The 24,835-nt window shown below is 44.8% G+C and overlaps 1 protein-coding gene across 1 annotated transcript in view; it reads right to left on the reverse strand.

The window, feature by feature from the left end:
* ESRRG (estrogen related receptor gamma) overlaps positions 1-24,835 on the reverse strand; it is a 1,085,823-nt gene that overhangs the window by 270,120 nt on the left and 790,868 nt on the right. Inside the window, exon 3 of the mRNA XM_085612926.1 lies at positions 7,203-7,284. Within this exon, the coding sequence (XP_085469052.1) occupies positions 7,203-7,267 (65 nt within the window). The 5' untranslated portion in view covers positions 7,268-7,284. The remainder of the gene's footprint in view (positions 1-7,202; positions 7,285-24,835) is intronic.

Genomic DNA, 24,835 nt, shown 5'->3' on the forward strand with positions numbered 1-24,835 from the left:
CCACCCAAATAAAAATTCCTGAAGCCGGGCATGGCGTGATGGCATTGGTCCGGTTCTAACTTGTAGATCACCGGCGTGGACAGTGAGACTGGAAGCAGGCAGGCTGCAGGCAGCTCACCCGGCTCTGGCGACTCCCAAATATATACGAATACGACGATTATAGGATCCTCATAGTCAGAGTCCGATGTCTGTGATTCATTCATTTTCACTATCTGAATGCCAGACCAGTGCCTGCCTGCCTGGTGCCTGGCCTAGCAGTAACCGGAACCCGCCACGTCCGCCGGCCCTAGTAGTACGCTTTAACTCAAGATAGCAATCAGCAGGCCTCGGTGCATTTGGCTTATTGGCTGGCCTGGCTCTCATAGAGGGAGTGGTGGTCGGTCGTACAGATGGGTGGCAGTGTGGAGTGCAGTGAGATCCGGAATTTTCAAGCGCAGCTAAAAGGGAAATACTGGTTCAGGGAATCCTTCAATCCGATTCCTACCATATGTTGTTTCTCAGTATACCCTGCAAATGTATGGATAATGGGCATGACAGTCATTCCAATATGCTTATGATAAAACATGCATATCAATGAGGTGGCATGGAAATTAGCGAGGGGAATTTAATTTGGGTGTTTTTAGTGCTCAGAAATGATTGGGCACTGTAAATTCCCTCTGATAAGTCCCCTCTCTAATAAGAAAATATCCCCATTATAGAAACCAAAAATACAAGAAAACTTGCACCGGACCAGAAGGTGGTGCTATGTTGAAATTCATATTTATGCCATAATAAGCCCCTCTATATGACATTTATATGTCAATCAGTCAGCAAAAGTTTTAGATTAGAACCCAATGAAAACTGCGATGTGTTGCCACTTTTGAAGCAATTCCACAAAATAGAGATACATTAAATATTATAGGGCAAACCATTGAGATATAAAACAATGTTTTTGGGCTTTCTATTTTCTGAAATGTAGAAGGACATGGATAATGGCTTGAGTGCCTTTCTTTAACATTTTCATGCTTTCTGGCCTTGGTGCCTTTGTGTGACGTTTTCATGATTTCTGTCCTGGGGGCCTTTGTGTGACGTTTCCATGCTTCCTTGTCTGAGTATTTATGTGTGAGATTTCCATGCTTTCTGGCATGGGTGCTTATGTCAGGTCATCATTTACGATTTACTTTGCTTTGAAAGTTAATACAGCTAAATATGTAATGAAAAATGTGTTGTGCAACATTGGATTTTCTTTTTACAAAATGTTCTTGAAGGGAGAATTCCCCCCATGCAAACACCTCTAGCAGTCATTAAGCTTGCTGCGCTCGCTTGCTACACACCGTAAGGGGGCTGGTCTAACAAAACTTGCCAGGGTTGACACTAGGAGTAAGGCAAACAAAGGTGAAGACTTGGAATGCACTAGCAATTTAGACTGTTTCTAGGCTTTTCTAGAAAAATAGATGTAGCCCATTCCAACTGAAAAAAAATGTCATTGCAATGTTTTGGAAAAGTTAGGCTTTACTGTGTTTGGATATTTAATTGTTCTAGTTTATATAGGTTATTTATTTGCATTTAGAACACTTTGTTGACAGTGTCAATTTATTTAATATTTTGTTATATTTATGTCTCTTCCTTCTTTGGATGTTATATTTATTGTTCTATTTAATATATTTTATTTATTTTGTTTTTATAAGACTTAACTTGTTTTTTTGTTTTTCATTTTAGAACATGTATTTATATATTTTATTTTTAGTTATTTTGTCTTTATATAATTACATTTTGTATGGCACTATGGTTCCTCTCTAAAAGTAATCGCTTTAACAGAATACTCTACTATACTGATTAACCCCATACCCCTTCAGCCACTGAAAGTGACAGTGGCTGACTCATTCAAGTGTATTGCATGATTTATTCAGTTTATCTGTTTGGACTAGTGTTTTCACAATATTTTGTTTTATTTTGTCACATAACCTAAGCTATGTCAAAGTTGTATCTTTGAACTCATAGACTCTCTTAAAAATGGCATGCCCTACCCCCAGTATTGTCCTTTCCCCAAATCAGCACACAGAGCACTGACATTTTCCCTTTTCAATGCATTAGTGGTTTTAGCTAATTTATTCCAAAATTGTTCTTTAAATGCACTTTTGCTTTAATCTTTTTCAAAATGGTTCACAGGGAACCTCCTATCAAAACCTTACTCGGGTATTATATTTGACTTTTCTCAGTGCCAGTTGAAGATGTGGGTGGAGCTAATAGAGTAAGTGGGTGGAGCCAGGAAAAAGTGGGTGTGGCCTCCGACAAACATTTGAGCACCTGCACTTCATATTTTACAAATTAAGCACTGTGCAGAAGTAATATATTACGAGAGGCAGGGTACAATTGTTTGTTTTAAGTTTAGCACAGCGATCTTTTTAGAGAACCATGCATTAACACCTAAGGTAGTGGGGTGTTCCTGTTACCCTGAGTGGCACCAAGACTCAGTTTTTCTTATACCTTGAATTTGCTAATACGTTGGCCACTTCTACTCTTCTTTGCTGCACTGATGTGCGACCCCTTGTGCCACCACTACCCCCTGCTTACATTATATGCAAAATGACGGCTAAAAAACCCAAAGGTAACACCCTCTACAGAGCTTTACAAAATACAGTGGGTGTTCATTAAAGAAAGGATATAGTACTCGAATAACCCTGTAAATATGGACTAGACCCCATAACTCTGAGGCACCTTTAACAGTTTGCCCACTAGAAGACCAGCTAGGCTTGCTGGCTTTGTCACAGGGTGTCTCCAGACATTCAGAAATATAATAAAAGTATTTCGTCGTTATTAAAGATTTCAGGTTATTACCACAAATATGTACATATTTGGATTCTACATATTAAAACTCAAAACTTGCAAGCGTTACTGTACTTTCAATAACAAAGACTACACGACAAGGAATATTTCAATAAATGTATTATTTATGTCATTGAACCAGATTACCCAGTGCCCACTAAGAATCCAGAAGCTCAAATAACCCTGCACTCCTAGAGCACACTGAAGGTAGGCGCCAAGAAACCCTCAACCAAAAAAGAAAGACTTCTCCCAGGGTCATAATTTCCAGCCTCAGGGCACCTACACTGCTGCTTTTTCTCGCTGAATGTGGGGGACCTGGGAGACATGCTGCAACTCTAGGCAGACCAAAGAAATCAGGGATATCCTCCCCGGGATCAAACAAAGAAACAAGAGGAACATTTTTAGAAGCGCCTAAGGCGTTATGGGCGCTTTTCTAACTAGAGGTGTTTTTTTTTTTGTTTGTTTTTATTTGCAGTGCAGGGTCGTAGCGTTTTCCTATTGGGTTTCAAAATTAATCATCTGCCGACTTTCTTCCTTTCAGAGTGTTTGATGCACCCACTGGTGCAGGTGTGTTTTCAGTCGGTGCCCACAGCAATCACATGGTAACCTGCTGGTGCTTCTCCAAACTGCCCAGCAGGCTGCAAGAGCTGTGCTGTCTAGCTGCCTCTCCTCCCTCATGCCAGCTGGTGAAGTCACCTGCTCTTCACTCCCCTCACCCCCACAAACAAGGGCACGGGGAGCAGGAAAGTGTGCCGGTGTGCCCCCTCAGTGACACTGCCCTCGTGGGGGCCACCTGGATAGGCTACACGTCTTAGGCCCGGGGGCTCACCTGGGGCAGGTGAGCTGCACCTTCTGTCCTCAACAATGCGAGGACTGCTTGGCAGGCTTCCCCCACCTCTAATATGGTTTTAGATTGAAACAGCAGAATGGCGCACCCAACCCATGCACACGGGCTCCCCAGGGTGAGATTGTGTGGGCACCCACTGCTGTGCTTGATCAAGCTTCCATAGAGCAATGGGTCCTTTTCAGGGAACGCCTGGCATGCATAGGCTTCATTGGAAGCAGTCTGGTGCATGCTGCTCCTGCTAGCACTGTCTAGTTCACAGAAGTGTTCTTGACTGACCACATTAAATGTTTTTAATGATGGCTTCCCACAGCTTCCATGGAACTGCTGCCGTCTATTCAGCAGCACCAGTCTGTAAGAGCCTTGACCTGCTCTCCTTTGCAGACCTTAATAGCTATCTGACCTGGGGTCCAACTGTAGAAGCATCCTGTATTCCTTACAGTAGACCCTTCTCTCTGCCTGCGCACGCCAAGCATCCAAGGCCTTCCAGCACCTGCAAGGTGCCTGTGGTCCAGCCGGAGTCTGGGGTACAATCTCCTGTGTCACCCACAAACAGGGCCAGTCCACAGAGGTCCAAGGGACCCCCTTTGTTCAGGGTCCATAGCGAGTCACCCTTCCAATGGCCCAGAAAGAGAGGCAGGGAACTAATGTCCCTAGCCTTGGAGACAAAGACCAACAAAAGTCCAAGTATACAAGTTACTCCACTCCAAGGGTACAACCACCATGTTGTCATCATTCTTCTGCTGTTACTCTTCTTCTAAACTGTTATTCACTGTGCAGAGGTTCAAAAGTGGTGGTGGAGAGTTGTAGAAGCTGGGTGTTTCTATCCAATCCAAGGATGCCACAACTTGGCCCAGCAGGGTAGCTAACATTTTGAATTTCATCGATGCTATTGGGAAGTTTATCCAGCCGTAAACGCACATAAAAGACAAATAGAGAGTAAAGTTGAAGTTGGATATGTGTTTGTGAGCCAGGAACTGGTAGGAAAGGACGTATTTTGCCTTCCTACCCCATGCCAATCAAACGTATGATTTAGGCATACGTCACCCAAAGTGTAAAAGACTTCATCCAAAAAGAAGGGGAACACTTAGTTTGGATTCCAAATTGAATCCTAAGGTGTTTACAGGCCATAACCAAATATGGGTCCCATGTGCCATAGTACTCCTTATGCACAGATGCTAGGCTAAAACCTACATCAGTCTTACCTGCTCAGCATGCACGCGTCTGTGTACGCTTATTCATGTGTAACCTTCACAGAGTCTTTTACCCCAGCTTCACAGCAGCAAACATTAATTTAAAAGGGGGCCCTGAAGGTTACATTCACATCCTTTTGAAAAAGAAGCTGGCAGTGAGTGAGACTCCATCACTGTAAGTCACCCACAGCAGAGGTCAGCACCTGGATCTCTGCAAGGAATACTTTCCAATCAGTAGAGTTTGCAGGTGAATGGTGGTAATGTCTGTCCACCAAATGTATTGCTAATGATGACCTACCACAATCTAGCCAGCATCAAACAGACTATACATAAACGCACTCTTGTGTTCATGAAGCACATGCAGTGAAGCACAAGTAAGAGAGCCAGTGACGGACGCAAGCAACACAGCTCCTCCATCGGGAGAGCTGCAGGACTCAGATGCATTCGCCAAAAAGGCAAGGGATTCGCTGCTAGTCTTTCTTATGTTCCCTCACATTGTCATCTGGATGACATGTGTCAACTCCTGCCAGCTACATCACCCCAGCTAGTCTAGCAACTGCTACAAACCCTGCATCCTCGAAGTGCCAGCCACACGGGAAGAGTGGCACATGCCTTTGTGATGTATCACTGATGCACAGACAGACGAGGAGTTCTGATGCACTCACAGTTCTGCAGGGGAGTGCAGAGAGAAATGGGAGGCGTCTGAAGGATTCTGTTCACTGCCTCATGGTGCACAGCTCTGGCACTAAATCAACTCACACCGACTGCAACTTGAGTAGGTATCAAAAGGATCAGGTGACCTACAAACTGACCTGTCCACATCACCAGGGACAGACACTCTTGGCATCTACACACCTGAGGGGAAGCATGGGTATCAGCCTGCAATGGGTGTAAATCCTCTCCACTGTAGTTGCCCAGCTAAACAGCCCTGACAGGAGACACAAGCAGGGACAAGATGCAACACTATCATAATTACATGTACTATGTCATCATATAGATTTGTTCAGGGCATATTCTCACAAGCTCACACAGATGACAATATTCACTGACAACCATTCTCTGAATAGCACCTAAATTTACATGTGCCATGACTGATAAACGTTAATGACTGCATTGGAGATTCTTTCCAAACACAAAAAGATGCCAACTTCAAGATGATTTCTGGATTAAAGCTTTAGTCTCTTGTGCCATTTAAATATCATGCTGCAGATGCTTGGCATCTTATATCTCAGCTGACATCGATAACTTCTAAGAGAGTGTTGAGACGATTGCAGTGCTACACATTCCTGCTATTTTCTATGCTCTGCTAACTCATGCTGGAAATATAAGATGCACTGCCAAATCCTAATTTAGGAATGTCCACCATCAGATTTTCAGGTTATTCATATCAGACAAATGCACAGATAATGGATCTAAATGGAGTTTATTTACATAGTAAATGGTTATCCTGAACATCTGGCATGGATCCAACCTATCTGTGCCTACGGTGAATACCCGTCATCTACTTGCATTCACCAATCTCTCTATGACAACATGGTTGATTTATGACCATGACTGCTTCTTCTCCACTCTGGTGTGTTTGCTGCCATCAGTGAGTGGGTCCTCTTCTTGGTCCTGTCATCCCTAGATGTCTACCTTAGATGGAAATTCCCTTGTAGCAGCCCTACATAAACTACTCAGTGGTGTCTACCTTGTCCATCCACAGTTCCTAGCTGGAGCTGAACCGTGTCCAACGATGGAAAATACTCCACATCTCCTGTATGTAACCGTTCGCTCAATGTAAGAAAGACTGCACTCATATTTACACATTCTGAACCCACTCAAATTCCTTCATCCAATCTGTTAGTAAAGGTACAAATGAGGTTATTGGGCCACTGCAGGCATTCAATGTTATCAAGTTACATGTGTTGGTTGTCCCATGTAAACCTTGATCCTGAACGGGGAGACAGATCGGCATGATCATGACTGCATGGTAGATGGTTAGAGGGGTGAGGTTGTGGGGCTCATGCAAACATTCAGAGCAACAAAGTTAAAGCTGATGGTTGGCTCATGTCAACACAAGAACATGATTAGGGAGACAAACAGACATATTCATGACTCCATGGCATATAGCTGGGGAAAAAGACAGAGATATGGGTGGTGACAGAATAGAAATTTAGTTCTTCATTAGTCAAGGTAACTGCTTCCTGATACATGATGAAGGTAGAGCAATGTTGTATTGTAGACATGCATACAAATCCCCAACAGTGATGAAGGGGACAATTTTGAAGTGCATCAGCACATTCTGAAGTTAACACAGGAGAGCCTATTGCATGTGCATGGCATGCACATTGAAATGCATGATGTAGACTGTTACTCACATCAACCTGTCTTGTCTTCCCGCAGCTTTATTGTGTTTTGAAGTTGGGGCCACAGGTCTGTTCATGTTGCTTGAGGAATTACCTGCAAGTAAAAGTAACAATGTGTCAGTGCATAAAACAGTTTCTCGCTAGAAGCTCATGCCATTCAGCACAAGCACTATTTAAGTGCTGCTGACTATTATTCCACTATAGTCACACTCATAGACCAATTGTTTTGCCTGCCATGTGACCTCATGCTTAAGCCAATCCCCCTTTTGGATATAGCAATATGAGCAGGCCTTTGCCCTATGAGCAGGCCTGTGCCCTGCCAGGTACAGAGAAGGTAGCAGCAGTTAGTAGAGCAGAATACTCCCGCCCCCTCCACTGATGGATCTTGCTTACATGTCTTAGTATTTGGTAGCTCTGCCTTATATAAAAGTTGCGGGTAGTGTGAGTCTCTTACCGTCTACTCACAATCCTGTGTCACATCTTCTATTTGCTATTGAAATGAACACATATATATTGCCTGTGTTTCCATTGTTCTTCGGTGTCATCACTGTTGACTCAACTGTGAGACTGGACGACAAAGGTCTTCCCTTTCTGACACTAACATTTAAGAATCAGTCTTATTTGTCAAAGCACTTATCTCCACTTGATGGCACTAGACCAGCTTTGATGTCTTGTGATATATAGGTTTAGCTGTAGCACTTTATAAATGAGTTTTTCTTGTGCATGGAATGACTCGCAGGTGGCCTCCTTGGGACTGTGGCAGGACTCTCTGGGTTTTTCTGGAATGCTACAGCATTTCAAGATTTCTTGAATGCATGGTATACCACATCAAATGTGTTAAATCAGGAATTTTGTCTCCTTTTATATAGCTATTTGCACTCCCTCTCAAAGACTGTTGGACATGGGTCACAGAAACTAGCGTTTACTGTGGTACTGTCTCGTGTCTCTGTTGCAACATGTGGCATCTTCTTATACAGTGATGTGGCACCACATTGGAAACTCTTTGTTGTGATTTTCTGAGAATACCTAAGGAGGCTGGATCAAATGATATATATGGACTATTAGTATAACTACCCACTTTGTCCTATCAGGTTTTTTTTTCTTGTACTTTTAAAATTTGGTCACCCATGTGTTAGGTATCATGTGGCACTTTCATAGGTCAAAAAGCATATGTCCAGCATAAGCTGACTGTGCACTGTTTCAAATACGTTGTGAGGTGCGACAGGCTGGAAGTGAACATGGGAGGGAGGTCCATTTGTCAGTAGTTGGTGTGATGTTATTAGCTCCTTGTGTGGCTGACTATCATGATGTGATTTATTTTAATTATCTATCCAGATTACTCTGGTTCGGAGAGTGAGCTCGCATGGAAATAGCATTGCATGATAATGAGTTCTGACTGAGATATGTCTTTGAACTGCACATGGCCTCTTCTTTATTGGAACGGGCCTGGACTAGTCTCATTCTATGGAGTTTGGATCTGCTGCATTTGGCTCTTAACATTGTCTGTTGCAATATATTCATTATGGTTCAACTGCAATGGTGAAGGTTCCTTTGGCACCCAACTCATGGCATCGGAATAATTTGTGACCATGATCGAATCACTCCTTGAAGCTTGGGGAGAGTATGAGGATTGGAGGGTATATGACAGCCGTAAGACACTCATTTTTAGGTCTCACCTACGCAGCGCGCATGCGCTGCATAGGAAGAGACCTCTTGGAATTGATTCGCTTTTTCAGGTAAAAATGTGCATGCGTTGCATTGCTTTCAATGGCAACGCGTGCACGTTTGGCGATTCCCTTGCGGAAGCGAGTTTTGGCAACATATGTTTGTAATTATCTGGTGTCCCTGCTCGCTCCTGCAAGGGAAACGCTGCGTGTGTGTGCGCGCATGCACCACTACGCGCCTGCGCCCATCCTTATCTTGTTTTTGTTGCCTTGCATTCTGCGAAGTCCCCCGGCCAAGTCACCCAAAGATGCTTACCAAATGAGCTCGCACCATGCGTGCACGGCTTTTGGCACAGACGAACTGGTTCAGCAGTTTAAACGTCCTCAGGAGGGCATGAAGGCGTGGGAAGAAGGCATTTTCAAAGAGTCAAGTCCAAAGTTTTTGTTTCCATTCGAAAAAAGTTTCTTGGCAGGCGAATGCATGCTATCTCACTGTTTTCCTTGCCGTTCGTGCTTCCTTCTCTCTCACACTCTTATCTCCTTATCTTCCACGTTGACACTCCTTTATCCCTAGACTCTCTCGCCGCTCTCCTGTCTGTGTTGTTCCCTGCTTCTCAGTCGGTTTTGTTCTTTAGGCTTCCTCTCCCTTTGCTGTCTCTCTTGCTGTCCTGTCGCTCCCCTCTCGACAGCTTGCCGTCTTGGGTTACTCTGAGTTGCCTCCTCCGTCTGGCTCAGACTTCCAGCATTGCCTCCCCTCCCTCCAGACTCTGGCTCATCTGCCCTCCTTTTGTTCCCCAGCCCCAATACTTGCTTCTTGCTACCCCACTATCTCCGATTTGTATTCTTTTTTGCTGTCCTGCTTTCCCCGATGTTCTCACAACTTTTTCTTCAATGCCCTGCTGCTCTTGCTTCTTTCTCCACCCTTTCTCTCTCTCTCTCTCTCTCTCTTTCTCTCTCTCTCTCTCTCTCTCTCTCTCGTTTCTGGATGTCGCTCTATCTTACATTCACGCAGTTTCTTTCCACTTCCGCTCTTCTCTTCTCTGTTTTTATTATGTCCACCGCCTTGGTTGGCCTCCGCAAGACGCTTACAACTGACGAGCAGGAAAACGGTCTGTCAGAGTTGAATTCGGAAAAACAACACACAGCCCTTGTGCTTGCATGTGCTCACTGCATGTACGCACTTCTGCCCACTTACATTACAGCACGTGGGTGGGTGTCTGTGGTGGAACAAATGTATTTAGCTTTTTGGCACTTGTAATACGATGAATGGTATTTTTACCACTTTGTGATGGAGTATCCTTTCCTCTAAACATGGCCCTATGTTTTGAAAGCAGAGACATACTGTTCTCTTTTGGTAAGCATTTCGACCCAATACTGTCCAAATTGAGTGGCAGCATCCTGCCTTTGCACCCTCGTCTATGTAAACTTTCAGACTAAACACTTGACTGTGGCCTTACACCCTAGCACACTGAAGCAGCTCTGTACTTCGTATGTGCCATTTTATCAAAACATCGTAAATAATTAAGTGTATTTAAATGTAAGAGAGTAGCCAAAAAATTAAAATGCCTCCTACTTTGAACCAAAGCAAGTGAGACGAAACCTCCCTAGAAACGCTCCCTTGTCTCTTCCATCCAAGCATCTATCCTTTCACCCTCCCATTCAACCTCTATCTATCATTTCACCTTTACATTCTATCACCCATGCATTCTTTCATCCATCATTCAGTCTTTCATCATTCGTTCCATCCACTGGCTATTCCATCCACCCATCCGTTCACACATCTATCATCTATGAATTCATCCATCCATTCATACAGCCACCCATCATGTGACTGACCCATTCGTCAATAAAGCCTTTCATCCATCAATTGACATTTTGTCCGTCATTACAGCCTCTCAGATTTCTATTCATTTTACCATCCATCCTCTATGATTTCCATTTACTCTGCCATCCATCCATCTCAGATTTCCATTTACTCTACTCTCCTTTCACCCACCCACCCATCCTCTCAGGTTTTTATTTAACCTGCCACCCTTTTGGCCCACCCACCCAGACCACCCATCCATCCGCTCACATTTCTATTTAATCTGCCACCTTTTCATCCAACTTTCCATCCACTCAGATTTCCTCTTACTCTGCTATCCATCTGTCCATCCATCCATATTCTCAGATTTGTAGTTACTCTGCAATCCTTTCACCCATCCATCCATCATCCACCCTCTCAAATTTCCAATAACTCAGCCATCCTTTCACCCACCCGTCCATCCATCCTTTCATCCACCCATCCTTTCACCCACTCATTCATTCATCCTTTCACCCACCCATCCTTCTTTTCACCCACACATCCTTTCTCCCACTCATCCATCCATCCTTTCACCCACCCATTCTTTCATCCATTCATCTAGCCATCCTTTCACCAGCAGGAGACCCAAACACGTACCAGTACCTCACTCTCATAGGTGACAATAGTCACTAGACCGCCCAACAATTATCTGCACCCCACCGTAGCATGACACCTGTAGCAGAAGCCAGTACTCCGTACCCCACCCCAACAGAAAACCCCGCAACAGGTACCAGCACCACACCCAACAAGCATTGGCATAGCCAATAGGTCTCGCCTTTGGGACCTTATAAGTATTTAGTTATGCAGCACAATATCCTTGCTGCAACAACATTAACTGTTGCATGGCTAAACACTTATAAGGTCCTAAAGGCGAGACCTATTGGCTATGCCAATGCTTGCTTGTTGTGGTCAATGACATGGTGTTTACCGGAACTGTTGTAAACCTTTTGGTAAAGTGTGTCTGGGAACTTGGTTAATTGTACCCTGCGGTTGGATTTGTCCTTCAATTTCGGACTCTTTATGAGTGTTACTAATGCTGATTTTTTTCATGTGCACTTGTGTTTTATTTATACCTGCCAAGTAGTACCCTGTTGTGGTATTTGTACGTACTTTGACAACGTTTTTTTCTCTCTCTCTCTCCCTATGTTTGTGTGTGTGTACGGACAATACTTTTTACAGCTCTCACCAATTAGGTTTGAGTGACTGGCATATGTGTAATGACCCTGGTCCATGACTGGGGTGTTGTATGCATGTTATCTTTGTGCCACTATTGTCTACTAGGGCATGTTTGCCGCACAGCATGGAGGAAAGGGAGAAGAAGGACGGACTGAGAAGACAGCTGGAGTTTGTACTATTCCTCCACCTCACCTTGTACCTCGGCATATCTGTCTCTGGTGAAGAATCCCATCCTCGTCACCAATAAAAATCTAGAAGCTATCCTCAGCAAAATATTGATTGTTTTCAGTCTTAGTGTTTCCAGAAGTTTATTCAGGACGGAGCTGCCAACAAACATCCTCACAGTGTTTTGAACAGGTTACAACTGCCACATGTTAAATCCTAACGTTCTTTCGGACTCCCTCCGTATTCTAAAGAACCCTTGAGCAGTGTTCCATTGAACATTACAAACGCAGTACAACAGAAGACATGTCAGGTGAGCTGCGTTGGCAATGAATATTGAGGGGCCCTAGGTGTACACTGTAGTTTAAAAAAATAAAAAACAGTCTACTTTATAAATATTTTATGAAATACAAAATTACATTAGGGGGCTGATTACGATGCGTTAAGAAACGGCTCCGATTGTCGGTCGGAGCCATTCCCTACCACATCATAATCAGTCGGTCAGATTCCTTTCCGACCGACCCAGTTCGATGGTGTCGGTCAGAAAGGAATCCGACCGGTCATTCCTACTGGCTTCCGACGGGCTCATAGAGTCTGTCCACCAGTCGGTATAACTTCAGTAATCCCATGGGCGTCTCTTTCTGCCTGAGGGATTACAATGTCGTATTCCAACAGCCTTTTTGTGCCGGCCTTTCTGACACAGAAAGGCTGTCGGAAGTTGACTTAAGGTGGCCCTCAGCATGGCCTCCATGGGTGCACGGCCTCCGGTTGGTGGATGCACCCCTTGGCAGACACTTTGAGGTGCCAGTCACGGGGGGGTGCAGGGATGAACTGCACCTCTTCGTTTTACAATGAGAGTATGCATTCCAGACGGAATGCATACTCCCATTGTAAAAAATAGGAGTGCGACCGAACACTGTTCGGTCATATCCTAATTGGTGAGTCGGGACCACCAACAGGAGCTCGGGCGGTCCCACGACCTAAACGATGTCAGGCAGACTTAAGACCACCCAACATCCTAATTAGGCCCTAAGTTGGAAGGTCATTTATATGCTAGTGAATGGATGTCACTTGCTTTATCTTTCACCCTTCAGCTGCTGTCCATGCTTAGTGCAGTTCTGTACAAGTGTTTTCCTTGTGCATTGGTACATAAATCACATGTCTATGTCTTACATAAATATATAATGGCAGTACCTGGTTATATAATGACTTTATCTGGATAAACATGAGCAATATTCGAACATGTAGGACCCCAGTCTCAAAAACGAATACTACTGGTAGAGATTTACGCCTCCACTGTTCCTTTTGTTTTTCAAGTTACAAACATTCCTCAAAGTATGACTGGAAAGATGTGCCAGGCGCAGGTTTCCAGGCTTACTTTCTGGAATGGCATTTGTGAAGGTGACTACTTTCCCTGTGTGGAGTTCTCCATTGCTGAGAATTCTGCCCAGGTAAAATGTAAGCCCATCAGAAAATGTACATTTTTTTCCTCTATGTGAAACAAAAGTTTTTCCTGTGGAGCAAGTCTTTCCCCTTCACCCCTCCAAATCTAGGGGTGAGCTGTTCCTCTACCAATCTGGAAAGGGAATTACTCCTGTCTTTGGCTGGAGTACATTTCTCACCATTGCCAGCGTGCAAATGGATTAGAAAAGAGTTTCGGAATGCCGACAAACATACAAGTTTTTGGGTGTCCGTAAAATTTCAATGTAGTAAATGAATATACTCCCGTCAGGAATACCTTTGTTAATTCCAGGCAGGCAGGAAAAATGTAAATTTGATCGTAAATTTACGTTTATGACCAAACCTATCTTTGGTGAAAGGGCTCAGAATGGTTGTACATGGGCATATGCGGAACGTTCTTGTGTTTTTTATTGAGGTATATGGAGATCTGCTGACATCACCAGGGCAGAGGATGGCATCAGCAGGGCATAGATTCTTCATATCTGGGTTTATAGTTACACAATTCCGGCACAGGTTTGGAGTTCTTGAGCTTATTATGGGAGTATATTACTATAGGATGGGAGTCCACAGGCCGTTAGCTTCATGTGAACTGTGTGCTCTGAATGGGGTTTTAACGCTGCATCTGTGTAGATTGTGGCATTTTCACATGGGTTTTGACCATTCTCTTTGTGCATAAACATGTTGATGTTTGAGAACAAATACAAGAAATATAAAAGCCAGTCTCCTGAACTTTGGAAATGATTTTAGTCTATCACTAACTCACTTTGTAAAATGTAAGCGTTTTTGAGTCCAAGGGCCCTATTCTGATGCGGTTAGGAAATCTTTCCGATCTAATCAGTGTGGAAATGGTTTCCGACCAACTCGGATCAGGAGAGTCCGACCGTCCGAGTATGATGCATACGGATGCTTCCAGATACAATTTGGTTGGACTCCCATTGACATCTATGGGAGCCTATGTTCCTGACTGCATCGTAATCTGTTCCTCGGTCGGGAAGACACGTTCCTGATCCGATTCGGAAGGAGCAAATGCCGTTAGGAGGCCTTCTTAACCGCATCATAATCAGGCCCTAGGTGGGAATGCTTTCCTAACCACGTCGGAATCGGGCCCCAAGTGTCATCACCGTGTTGACTGATTTACAAACAATTTCTGGAGATCAGTAATTTACTAAACTGTTTCCTCCATATTCGCATAAATGTTCAACTTTAAATAGATTCAGAAAAATGCAAAGAAATCTACACAAATTCTACTCGGCACTGAGTACAAACACATTTCAAATTCATAAAATACCTTCATTTGAGGTGATAGTATTTTCATAATCCTGAACCACCAATTGCATATTCATGAACTCTTATCAATTTCATCACGTACATACTATGACTATTCTAATGTTAGCAAACAAACACTCCTGTTAGGCATCTTTTTGTTAATACATGCCATATTACACTGGTGACGTTTATATACCTGCCTGTTCGGGCCACTTATTGTATACAATCATTGTTTTACAATGTTTGCTGCACACCCCCTTTGTTTCAATGTCTTTAATAGGCATTTCTACCACAACTTGTGTCATAATCAGCCCTGCTTAGTTTTCCTCAGGACACGATGCACAATACTTCAGGATATTTAAACTATTTCCAGCTCATCTGAGGCATAAGTTCAATCAATCAATCAATCAGGGGTTTGTCAAGTGCGGCTACTCACCCGTGAGGAATATATGTCTTTACTACGCATGCTTCACATCGCATGCCATTACAACGCGGTCGTTACAATGACCGCGTTGTTACATCATGAACCATTACATCGCAAGTCGTTGCAACGACTTGCTGTAGTGGGCACGCTGGACTTAGGAATAGTATGATTTCCTTTTCCTACTCCAGTTTGTGCAACAGCAGGAAAGGAGTTGGATTGTAAATCCAACACCTTCTGCCCCCTACAGCAAGTCGTTGTAACGACTTGAGATGTAATGGTTCGCGATGTAACAATGCGGTTGTTGTAACGACCGCGTTTTAATCGTAGGGGCTGTAAAGCATGTGATGTAAACGCTGTTTCCCCCCGTGAGGGTCTCAAGGTGCTGGGAGAGGTGGCTGCTGGTTGGACTGAGTGGAGGATCATTCGAAGAACCAGGTCTTGAGGTCCTTCCTGAATTAGGTCAGTGACGCGGATAGCCTGAGGTGGAGGGGCAGGGTGTTCCAGGTCTTGGCGGCGAGGTAGGAGAACGACCTTCCTCTGGTTCTGGTCTTGTGGATCCTGGGGACGGAGGCAAGGGCGAGTTGGGAGGATCAGAATTGTCTGGCAGGTACGTGGAAGGTGGGGCAGTGGTTCAGGTATGCTGGTCCTTTGTCATGTAGAGCTTTGCAGGCGTGAGTGAGGAGCTTGAAAGTGATTCTCTTGTTGACTGAGAGCCAATGGAGTTGTCGGAGCAGTTGCGTGATGTGGCTGCAGAGGGCGATGTCAAGTACCAATCTGGCTGCGGCATTTCGGACATTCTGTAGTTTCTTGAGCTGTTTCTGGGAGGCGCTGACATAGAGTGTGTTGCTGTAGTTGAGGCTGCTGGTGATGAGTGCATGGGTGACCATCTTTCTGGATTCTGTGGGGATCCATCTGAAAGTCTTGAGAAGCATGCGGGGTGTGTAAAAGCAGGCTGAGGAAACTGCAATGATTTGGCGGTTTATGGTGAGTGATGAGTCCAGTATGATGCAGAGGTTGCGTGTGTGGTCCGTCGGGGTGCGGGTAGACCCCAGAGCGGCTGGCCACCAGGAGGCGTGCCAAGCTGAAGGAGTGGGTCCCAGAGTGAGTACTTCGGTCTTGTCCGAGTTGAGCTTGAGGCAGCTGTCTTTCCTCCAGGTAGCAACGGCCTTCTTTCCACTGTGGAAGTTGGTTCTCGCGGTTGTGGCTCGGGAGAGGATCAGCTGGGCATCGTTGGCGTGTGAGATGATGTTGAGTCCATGGCTTCTGACGATGGCTGCGAGGGTGGGCCATGTAGACGTTGAAGAGGGTGGGGCTCAGGGACGAACCCTGGGGCACTCCACAGCTAATCTCTGTGGGTTCTGAGAGGAATTTTAGTAGTCTGACTCATTGTGTCCGGCCAGTGAGGTAGGAGTTGATCCAGTCCAGAACCTTGTCACGGATGCCGGTGTCATAGAATCTTGTGATTAGGGTGCAATGGGAGACAGTGTCGAAGACGGCTGAGAGGTCTAGTAGGATGAGGGCTGCGGTCTTGCCCCGGTCCAGGAGGGAGCAGATGTGGTTGGTGGTGGTGAGGAGTACAGTCTCTATGCTGTGGTTGCTTTGGAAGCCTGATTGGGAGGTGTCTAGGACATGACTCACTTCGATGAACTCGGACAGTTGGGCGTTGATGACCTTCTCAATGACCTTGAATGAGAAGGGAAGGAAGTTCTTGAGGTATGTCGGGTCTGAGGATGCCTTCTTCAGCAGGGGGTTGATCTTGGCATGTTTCCAGTCATCGGGAATGGTGGCAGTTTCAAAGAAGCAGTTGAATGTGCGGCGGATGTGGGGGTCGATGGCGGCGGCTGCTCTGTGGAAGATGTGGTACGGGCAGGGATCTGTCAGGGCACCTGAGTGGATGCTCGTCATGGTCTTGAGCGTGTCCTTTGTTGTGAGCGAGGACCAGCAGAGCATGGTCTGTTGAGATGCCTCTCGGTTGTGTGTGATGGTGGCGGGTGTAGTGGACGGGTCTAGGGAGTTGAAGCTGTCATAGATCTTCCTGATCTTGTGGTGGAAGAAGGTGCTGAGTTTGTTGCAGATGTATTGGGAGGGGGGAATGCCGGTGGTCTCACTGTTGGGCCTGGCGAAATCCTTGACGATGGTGAAGAGTTCCTTGCAGTTGTGTGCGTTGGCATTGATTCTGTCTTGGGGGGCCATTCATTTTTCATTTTCAGAAGGAGGTGGTGTGCATTGATGACGTATTTGAAGTTTGCACCTGGACTCGTGGAGTTCAGGTGTGAACCAGCTGGCCTTCTTGGATTGTTGCTTTCCTGGTGTTTTCTTGAGGGGTGCCAGGGTGTCAGCACAGTTGGAGATCCAATGGTGAAGGTTGCGTGCTGTGGTGTTGTCATCTGTTGGCAAAGTGGTTGTGCTGAGGGAGTTGATGAGAAGTTCTTCGGTGGCCTTGATCCAGCTGCAACAGGGGGTGATGATGATGGTGGTGTACGGTGGGTGTGGTGAAGGTGAGACGCACACAGTGATGGTTGGTCCCGGAGAGCTCGTGGTGTGGCTGTAGCTCATGTTCCCGCTGGCAGAAAAGATGGGGGCGAGCATGTGTCCAGCTGTGTGGGTCGGTGAGGTGACTAGCTGCATTAGACCAATGTTGTCAAGGTTCTCCAGAAGGAAGGCGGTGTTCTGGTCACTGGGGTTGTCCATGTGGAAGTTGAGGTCTCCAAGGTGGGATGTAGTCGGTGGATGCGAGCGCCTGAGGTGCGATGAGGTCTACAATGGCATCGGTGAAGGGGCTAGGGGGCCTGTAGATGAGGGTGCCATGGAGAGTGGTGTTGGGGTTGGTCAGATATTCAGTAGCACTACTGGCACATGCATAATCTTTGTGTCACAAATACATCTATTGTGTGCCTAAGTAGACACCAATTTCTCAATGCTTTAATTTTCTTTCGAATTTTTCTTCATCCTTGTGTGTTGCAAGTACTGCGAGTGATAGCTGTTCACTAGTCGATTATCATGTAAACGTTGTTTTTTCAATTTTTAAAATTTAAAATATAACTTTTAGAGTGTATTGACGTATTTTTCTTCCTGTTTCATATAGCGCCAATCAGTCAACAATTGACACGAATTGGTGATACATAGAAATATTTTTGGGGTGAAATAACTGCAAGGAAGTTCAAATTTGGTGACATTTCGGTGCTCATTAATATTGCATGCTATTGTTAAGTGAGGGCCTATCTATTTTTTCTGGGCATCCAAATAGAAAAAAAAGACAGATGCAGTTCGCTAAGCTATGGCTTGGGAGCAATGAGAAAAACTGCAACTTACCTGGAAGGGAGCAAGGTAAGAAGAGCCGACGGAAAATTGTTAATCGTTTTCCCAGCTATTAATTCAAAGAACCTGTGTAGCAGCTGTGAGCAAAGGTTATTAGCAAATCATAGTTTATACAGTAATGACGAGCATTGCCACATGCTGATACGTTATCAGGTTTTCACTACTTGCCTATTGCAGTAGGACTGTATTGTGATAAGCGCTTCCTTGTCTGTATCTGTTGCAGCTAATGAAATCAGCAATAGTCCACATCCTGGATTGCACTTCATTCTATCGTGTTAGTGAATATGATTAAATGAGCCAACATTTCTCCTGCTGTGATCTTGTTGTGGTGAGAGCTTCCATTACTGTCTAAGACCCACCCCAGCTATCAGTCGCATTGCTATTGATTAGCCCTCGAAGCGATTCAACTGTTGATCTCTATCAATAAGCTTGCATAAATGGATGTAAATATTATTCTTCCCATTCACTGTGCACAATGTGTTTGGCTGCGGTTGGGGGCCTGTGCCTGATTTTCTTTGCAAACACACATTGCATTGCACTGTATTGCAACATTGCTATAGACCTTCCTTCATGGTGACGTCTCAAAGGTGAGTGTGGTCCGGTAGAATTCACTAGTGTGTGGTTGTAGGAAGGGTGTTGTAAGTGGTGTCCCATTTTCGTGTTGAGTTTTCATGTCATGCATGATGCACAGAGAGTGGGTTCCAAACGTATTGCAGTAGCGTGTGAAACAATTCATGTGTGTAGCAAGACAGTGTGGGGATAGATATGAGTAGCATACACATACCTATAAAACGTGTCAACTATATGTCCTCTTTCTTGGTCAAGGAAATAGCTACACCATTATGGTTCTTCTGAAGTCCAGGTGGCTATTAATTTGATTATTTATCTGATTTTCTTACTGAGCTTATTCCACAATTTCCTTTGAATTGGGGGATAAGGTCTCACCTGTTCACAATAAAGACTTGTCTTGCTCCATTGTTTAGAACTCTTTGTTGTTTAGCAGTAGATTTTCAGGGGAGGCCAACGTACAGTCAGCCACGGCCCGTGCAGGTAAGAGCGGTGGGGCCGGTTGGCAGGTATTTCGATGGACGATGAAGAGGGAAAATTAATTATTTGTTTAATTTTCCCTCCTGATCGTTTGTCGAAATCCCACCCAGCTGGCCCCACCGCTCTTTCCTGCACTGGCCGCGGCTGTGTACAGTCTATTTGTGTAATCCAATTTTGGTGTTACTATAACCAATTGTATTCTATGTGAGAGCACAGGTACAGAATATGGGGCATGTTTACAAGCCCCTAGCGCCACAGGAACATCACTTTTTTTTACGTTCCTGTGGCGATCTGGGCTTCGCCTTATTTACAAGGCAGGGTTAAGCCACTTAATGTGGTTTAACCCTGCCTTGTAAATAAGGCATCCTTTCACACTATACTTAGCGTGAAAGGGGTGGGCAATGGGTGTAGCGGTGGGTGTTCTGTCGCACAACCCCTTGATTTTGACGCTGCCCCATATTTAAAACCTGGGCGTAAATATGGGACAGCACCAAAATTACGTTACAAAAAAAACTGGTCTTAACATGGCGCAACAAGGAGAAATGCTTTATTTCTCATTGTTTTTGCTGTTTATATGTGTGCTGCATTGTGCAGCACACATAAAAACAGCAAAATGTCACACATGATTGTTTATGTGCAGGAAGGTGTCCCTTCCTGTACATAAACTATCATTTTAAAAATGACAAGTTGCAACTTCTATGTGTGCTGCACAAAGCAGCACACATAGAAATTACAAATCACCATGTAAGAATGTTTATGTGCAGGAAGGTAGACCTTCACAAGTGTGCAGACGTTGGCGCTAGGCAGCTGTAATTAATGCTAGCTCAGGGGTAAACTCAGGGTGGAACTCTATTGTTGTAAATACGGTGGAGTCCTGCGTTTCAAAAGTGGCGGAGCGCGGCGTTAAGCCAAGAAAGTTAACGTCGCACTCAGTCACTTTTCTTGTAAATATACCCCTTAGTCTTTCATCACTTTCTTCACTTGGGCTTAGAGAGACAGGTTGGAATCTGTAATCACTCTGAGGTTTTCACTTCATGCAAAGTGGTAGGTGGTTGACCCCTTTCATGGGTCCAAGTGTATATATGGTTGTAGTTTTGCCTTGATTCATATGTGAGCATTTCTCTTTTTGGGGAGTTGAGTTCAAGGTAATTCTCTATCATCCATTGCCAGAGCCATAAAGCATTGGCTCAATCTTGCAGTTTCAATCTGTGAAGACTGTTTACATTTTAACATGACTTGAGTGTTGTCAGCATGGTTCAAGGAGGTGAGGTTGATATAAATCAGCAAGTGAGGAAGAGGGGCAAGGTAAACAAGGTTCTGTGGTTGAGCCTTGAGGAACATTTACTGCATTAATGAAAAGTTCGGAGTTGAAAGGAGAGCCAGAGTTTGGTAAGGAAGATTGTTCTATGGAATATCGAAGGTGGATCATCGAAGGTTCACAATATCGTGACCAGAATATCAAGGGACAAAATATCAAAGAGGAATGTGCACAGAGAAATGTGTAGATTTCCACAGCTACAAGCCTTGATGTAGGGTACCTTTATTTGGAGTTAGGTATGAAAATCTATACAAACTTACCTTTGGTATTTTGTTCCACAATATTCCAATCACAATACTCTGAGCATTTGATATTCTGCATTCGATATTCCGAACCACACTGATAGGGCAAAGATTCTATCCAATTGAGATCTGTGCCCTGACTCTCAAAGTCCACGAGACTATGGGGCAATAGTTGGCGGTGCACTGTTTCAAATGCAGATGATAGTTCTTTTAGTGGAAGGCAAGCAAGCTCATCGTTGTCAACTGAGTTCTTAATTCATTATCTCCTTAAACCTTCCTTATCTGCTAACTAATATAAGGATTACCAGCAGGGGAGTTTGTTTCCTACTAGCAACCTAAGTGTTGTGGTAACTATAACATTGGGTGCAAACAGTGTCTGCACCTTTTGTTGAAATCATGCATTACATTCCTAAATTTGTGAATCAGTATCTGCTGTTTTTTAAGCACAGATGACACTCTGAGTTCATTTAAATTTGGTGTACCTGTGAAAAATGTTTTTTATGTGACCCTGTTGGATTTGGCCCTTTTTGCAGGGTCATTCCAGAACTTTTTGCCTTCCTCCTATATTTTTTCTGACCTGTTGTTGGCTGTTTTATGACTCTGGGCACTTTACCCCTGCTGACCAGTGCTAAAGTGCATATGCTCTCCCTATTGTAAATTAATGTATGAATTTGTGATTCCATGATTGGTTGGTTTGGTTTACCTGTCAGACCCTATTACAGTGCACCAGGAGTGCCCAGGGCTGGTAATCCAAATACTGCTGGTGGGTTTGCAGCACTGGTTGTGCCACCCACAGAAGCAGCCAGTAAACATGTGTCTAAGGTCTGCCATTGCAGAGCCTGCATGCAGTCTGGTACTGTCATGCTAACTGGGCAAGTGCACCCACTTGCCAGTCCCTAAACCTTCCCTTTTCTTCATATCAGACACCCCTATGGTAGGCCCAATGACAGGGTGCATTGTAAGTATAAGGTAGGACATGCCCTGATGTGTGTGGCATGTCCTAATAGTGAATTACAGCCATTTTCGTTTTTCACTATTGCAAGGCTACTTGTTCTCCATAGGCCAGAATGGGCTGTTAGATTATTACATGCTAATAATCTTAACTGACTCAGAGAACATGGTAGAAATTCGAATTTAGTATGCCTGAACTCAGGGTGATAAAATACATCTTTTAGTGAAGTTGGTTTTAACATTCTGTGTTTAAAAATGCCACTTTTAGAAAGCAGGCATTTTCTTGTCTAACCATTCAAACCTGTCTCTGCTAGGCTGTGTGTATTCCTTTGTCTGGAGTTTGAGTGACAGGGCTGGGGAATTCCAGGAGACAGGGTGAGGTGCCCCAGTGGTGAATAGAGAGATCTGCATCTAGATGGGTGGGAGGAGTTGCACCTAAGACCTGAATAGGGCTGTGACTGCCTTCCATAATGCTGGCTCCACCCCCTGGGGAGCGGCTGATGTCTCTGCCCTGCACAGTGAATGAAGAGAAGGAATCCTGTCAACAAAGTGCTCCAGGGCTGTACTTTCCTTCCACAATGCTGGCTCCGCCTCCTGTGGGGCGTCTAATGTTTCTGCCCTGCACTGTGAAAGGAAAGGAGAAGTCTGGTAAACAGAGTGCTCAGGAACTGGTTTGGACTGGGCAAAGGCATCTCTGCCTTCAGAGAACAAAGGATTTTGGGGTATAAGTATTGTGAGCCTGATCCCAAGAATTTAGATCACTTTGGGAAAACAAGAAGAACCTCTGCTGAGGGAGGAACCAGAAGAAGCTGAGGAGGAAACTATCCCTGAACCTGGGGGATTGGCCTGCAGTGGTTGCCTTACTGCCAAAGAGAGGAGACAGGAACTTTGTGTGTACTTTTGCTCAACTTGTGAAGAATCTCCAAGGGCTTGGAAAAGAGCTTGCCTCTTGCTGCTGAAGTCTCAGGAACAACAGACTTCACCCCCCAGCTCCCCAGAGTTCTTTGGAAGTGCCTGCTGCTGTTGTTGGGCCTTCTGAGGGACTGCGTGTCGCAAGGAGCTGGAAGCGCGACTCAAGAAGGAGAAGCGTGCCGCCGTCGGAGCTGTTGTCGTCGCATCTCGTAAAGTGTGTCACCGCTGCAGCATCGCATCGAGCAGAAGCATCTCACATCATCCAGGAAGTGTCCCACAACGCCGAAGAAGCGTGTCGCCATCGCAGCCATCGTAGCTGACGCATTGCACCGCATCAAGAGAAGAGTCTCGCATCGAGGACGAAGCGTGTTGCCATCGCAGCCATCGTAGTTGTCGCATTGCACCGCATCAAGTAAAGCGCCTCGCATCCACCGAGAAGCGTGCCGCCGTCGGACCTGCTGTCGTCGCATTGCGTAAAGGGGTGTCACCGCTGCAACATCGCATCGAGCGGAAGCGTCTCGCAAACGTCGGAGAAGAGTGTCGCTGCCAAGGCCGCTGTCGTTGCATCGTGTAAAGGTTGACGCAGCTGAAGCATCGAGTCCAGTCTTCTCGCAACATCGGAGAAGCGTGCCGCATCTGGAAGATCTTCATGTCTTTATTTCTTTGCACCAAAAACTTCATCGCATCAACATCGTTGCAACACTTTCGTTGCCCTGCGTGTCGCATCTAAAAGGTACATTGACTTAAAGTGTCGCATTTAAGAACTTAAGAGAACTAAGCAAAATTCTAGTATCTAAAGTAACAGTATTGTGTATTTTTGCCGTTTAAAGGTCTTGTGGTAAATCTATATAAAGAATACTTATTTTTTATATAAACCCTGTGTGGTGTCCATTTGTAGTATTGTCACTTGGTTACTGTATGTGTTCACAAATGCTTACACACTGCCTCTGAGATAAGCCTGTCTGCTCGTGCCAAGCTACCAAGGGGGTGAGCATGGGTTATTTTAGGAGTGTACCCCCTTACCCTGACTGGAGGAGGAGGTCCCTATTTGTCACAAGTGCATACCTGTGCCAACTAGAGACCCCCAAGTCTAACAGACCCTCTATTCAAAAAATAATTATATATATTTGACTTGTGGATGCTAAGCTTTATTCACTCACGTTCTGAGAAATCAAATATGTACCCTGCTAGATTAAAGACAGCTATCATTCAGAGGGAAGGATGCACTATGAAAGTGTACACTGTGATGGGTGACAGTGGTCTGTTGCTGTGTATTGTGATAACCACAACCATCGTAATTTGCTATCATTTATACATTAAGGCCCTCCTGCTGATCAATCCTGCCGGGAACTTTCTAAGAAGGAAATAGTTGAGGACACACCTCTCTAAAGAATACCACTTCATATTCAGGAACAGTCCACTTGCACCAGATACTCCTCCAAACACAAGTCAAATGTGTCTTTATCACATACATAAATACATACATACCACCTACCCAGCATATACATTGGATTTCACAACTACTGCCGGCCGTCAATGAAATTTGGGTTTTGGTTAGGATTTAATCTTGTAATCTTTGATAAAATATACTATAAAGAAAAGACATGAAAAAGAGCAATATTGGTTTAGATGTGTAATAATTATGTCTCTCCTTGTAAATATGACCCCTTCACGCACAGCACTTTGCGTAGAAGGGGCGTTCCATGGGTGTTGCTGTGGGTGTTGCCACGCAACACCCATGGAACGAGACACATTTCCAGATTTACGAGGAATCGTAAATCTGGAAATGCGTCAGAATGCTACGCCACCCTACGGGTGGTGTAGGGAGGAGCAACGAGGAGAAATGTTTTCATTTTTCCTC

This window comes from Triturus cristatus, chromosome 6, assembly GCF_964204655.1.
Source record: "Triturus cristatus chromosome 6, aTriCri1.1, whole genome shotgun sequence".
Taxonomy (NCBI): domain Eukaryota; kingdom Metazoa; phylum Chordata; class Amphibia; order Caudata; family Salamandridae; genus Triturus; species Triturus cristatus.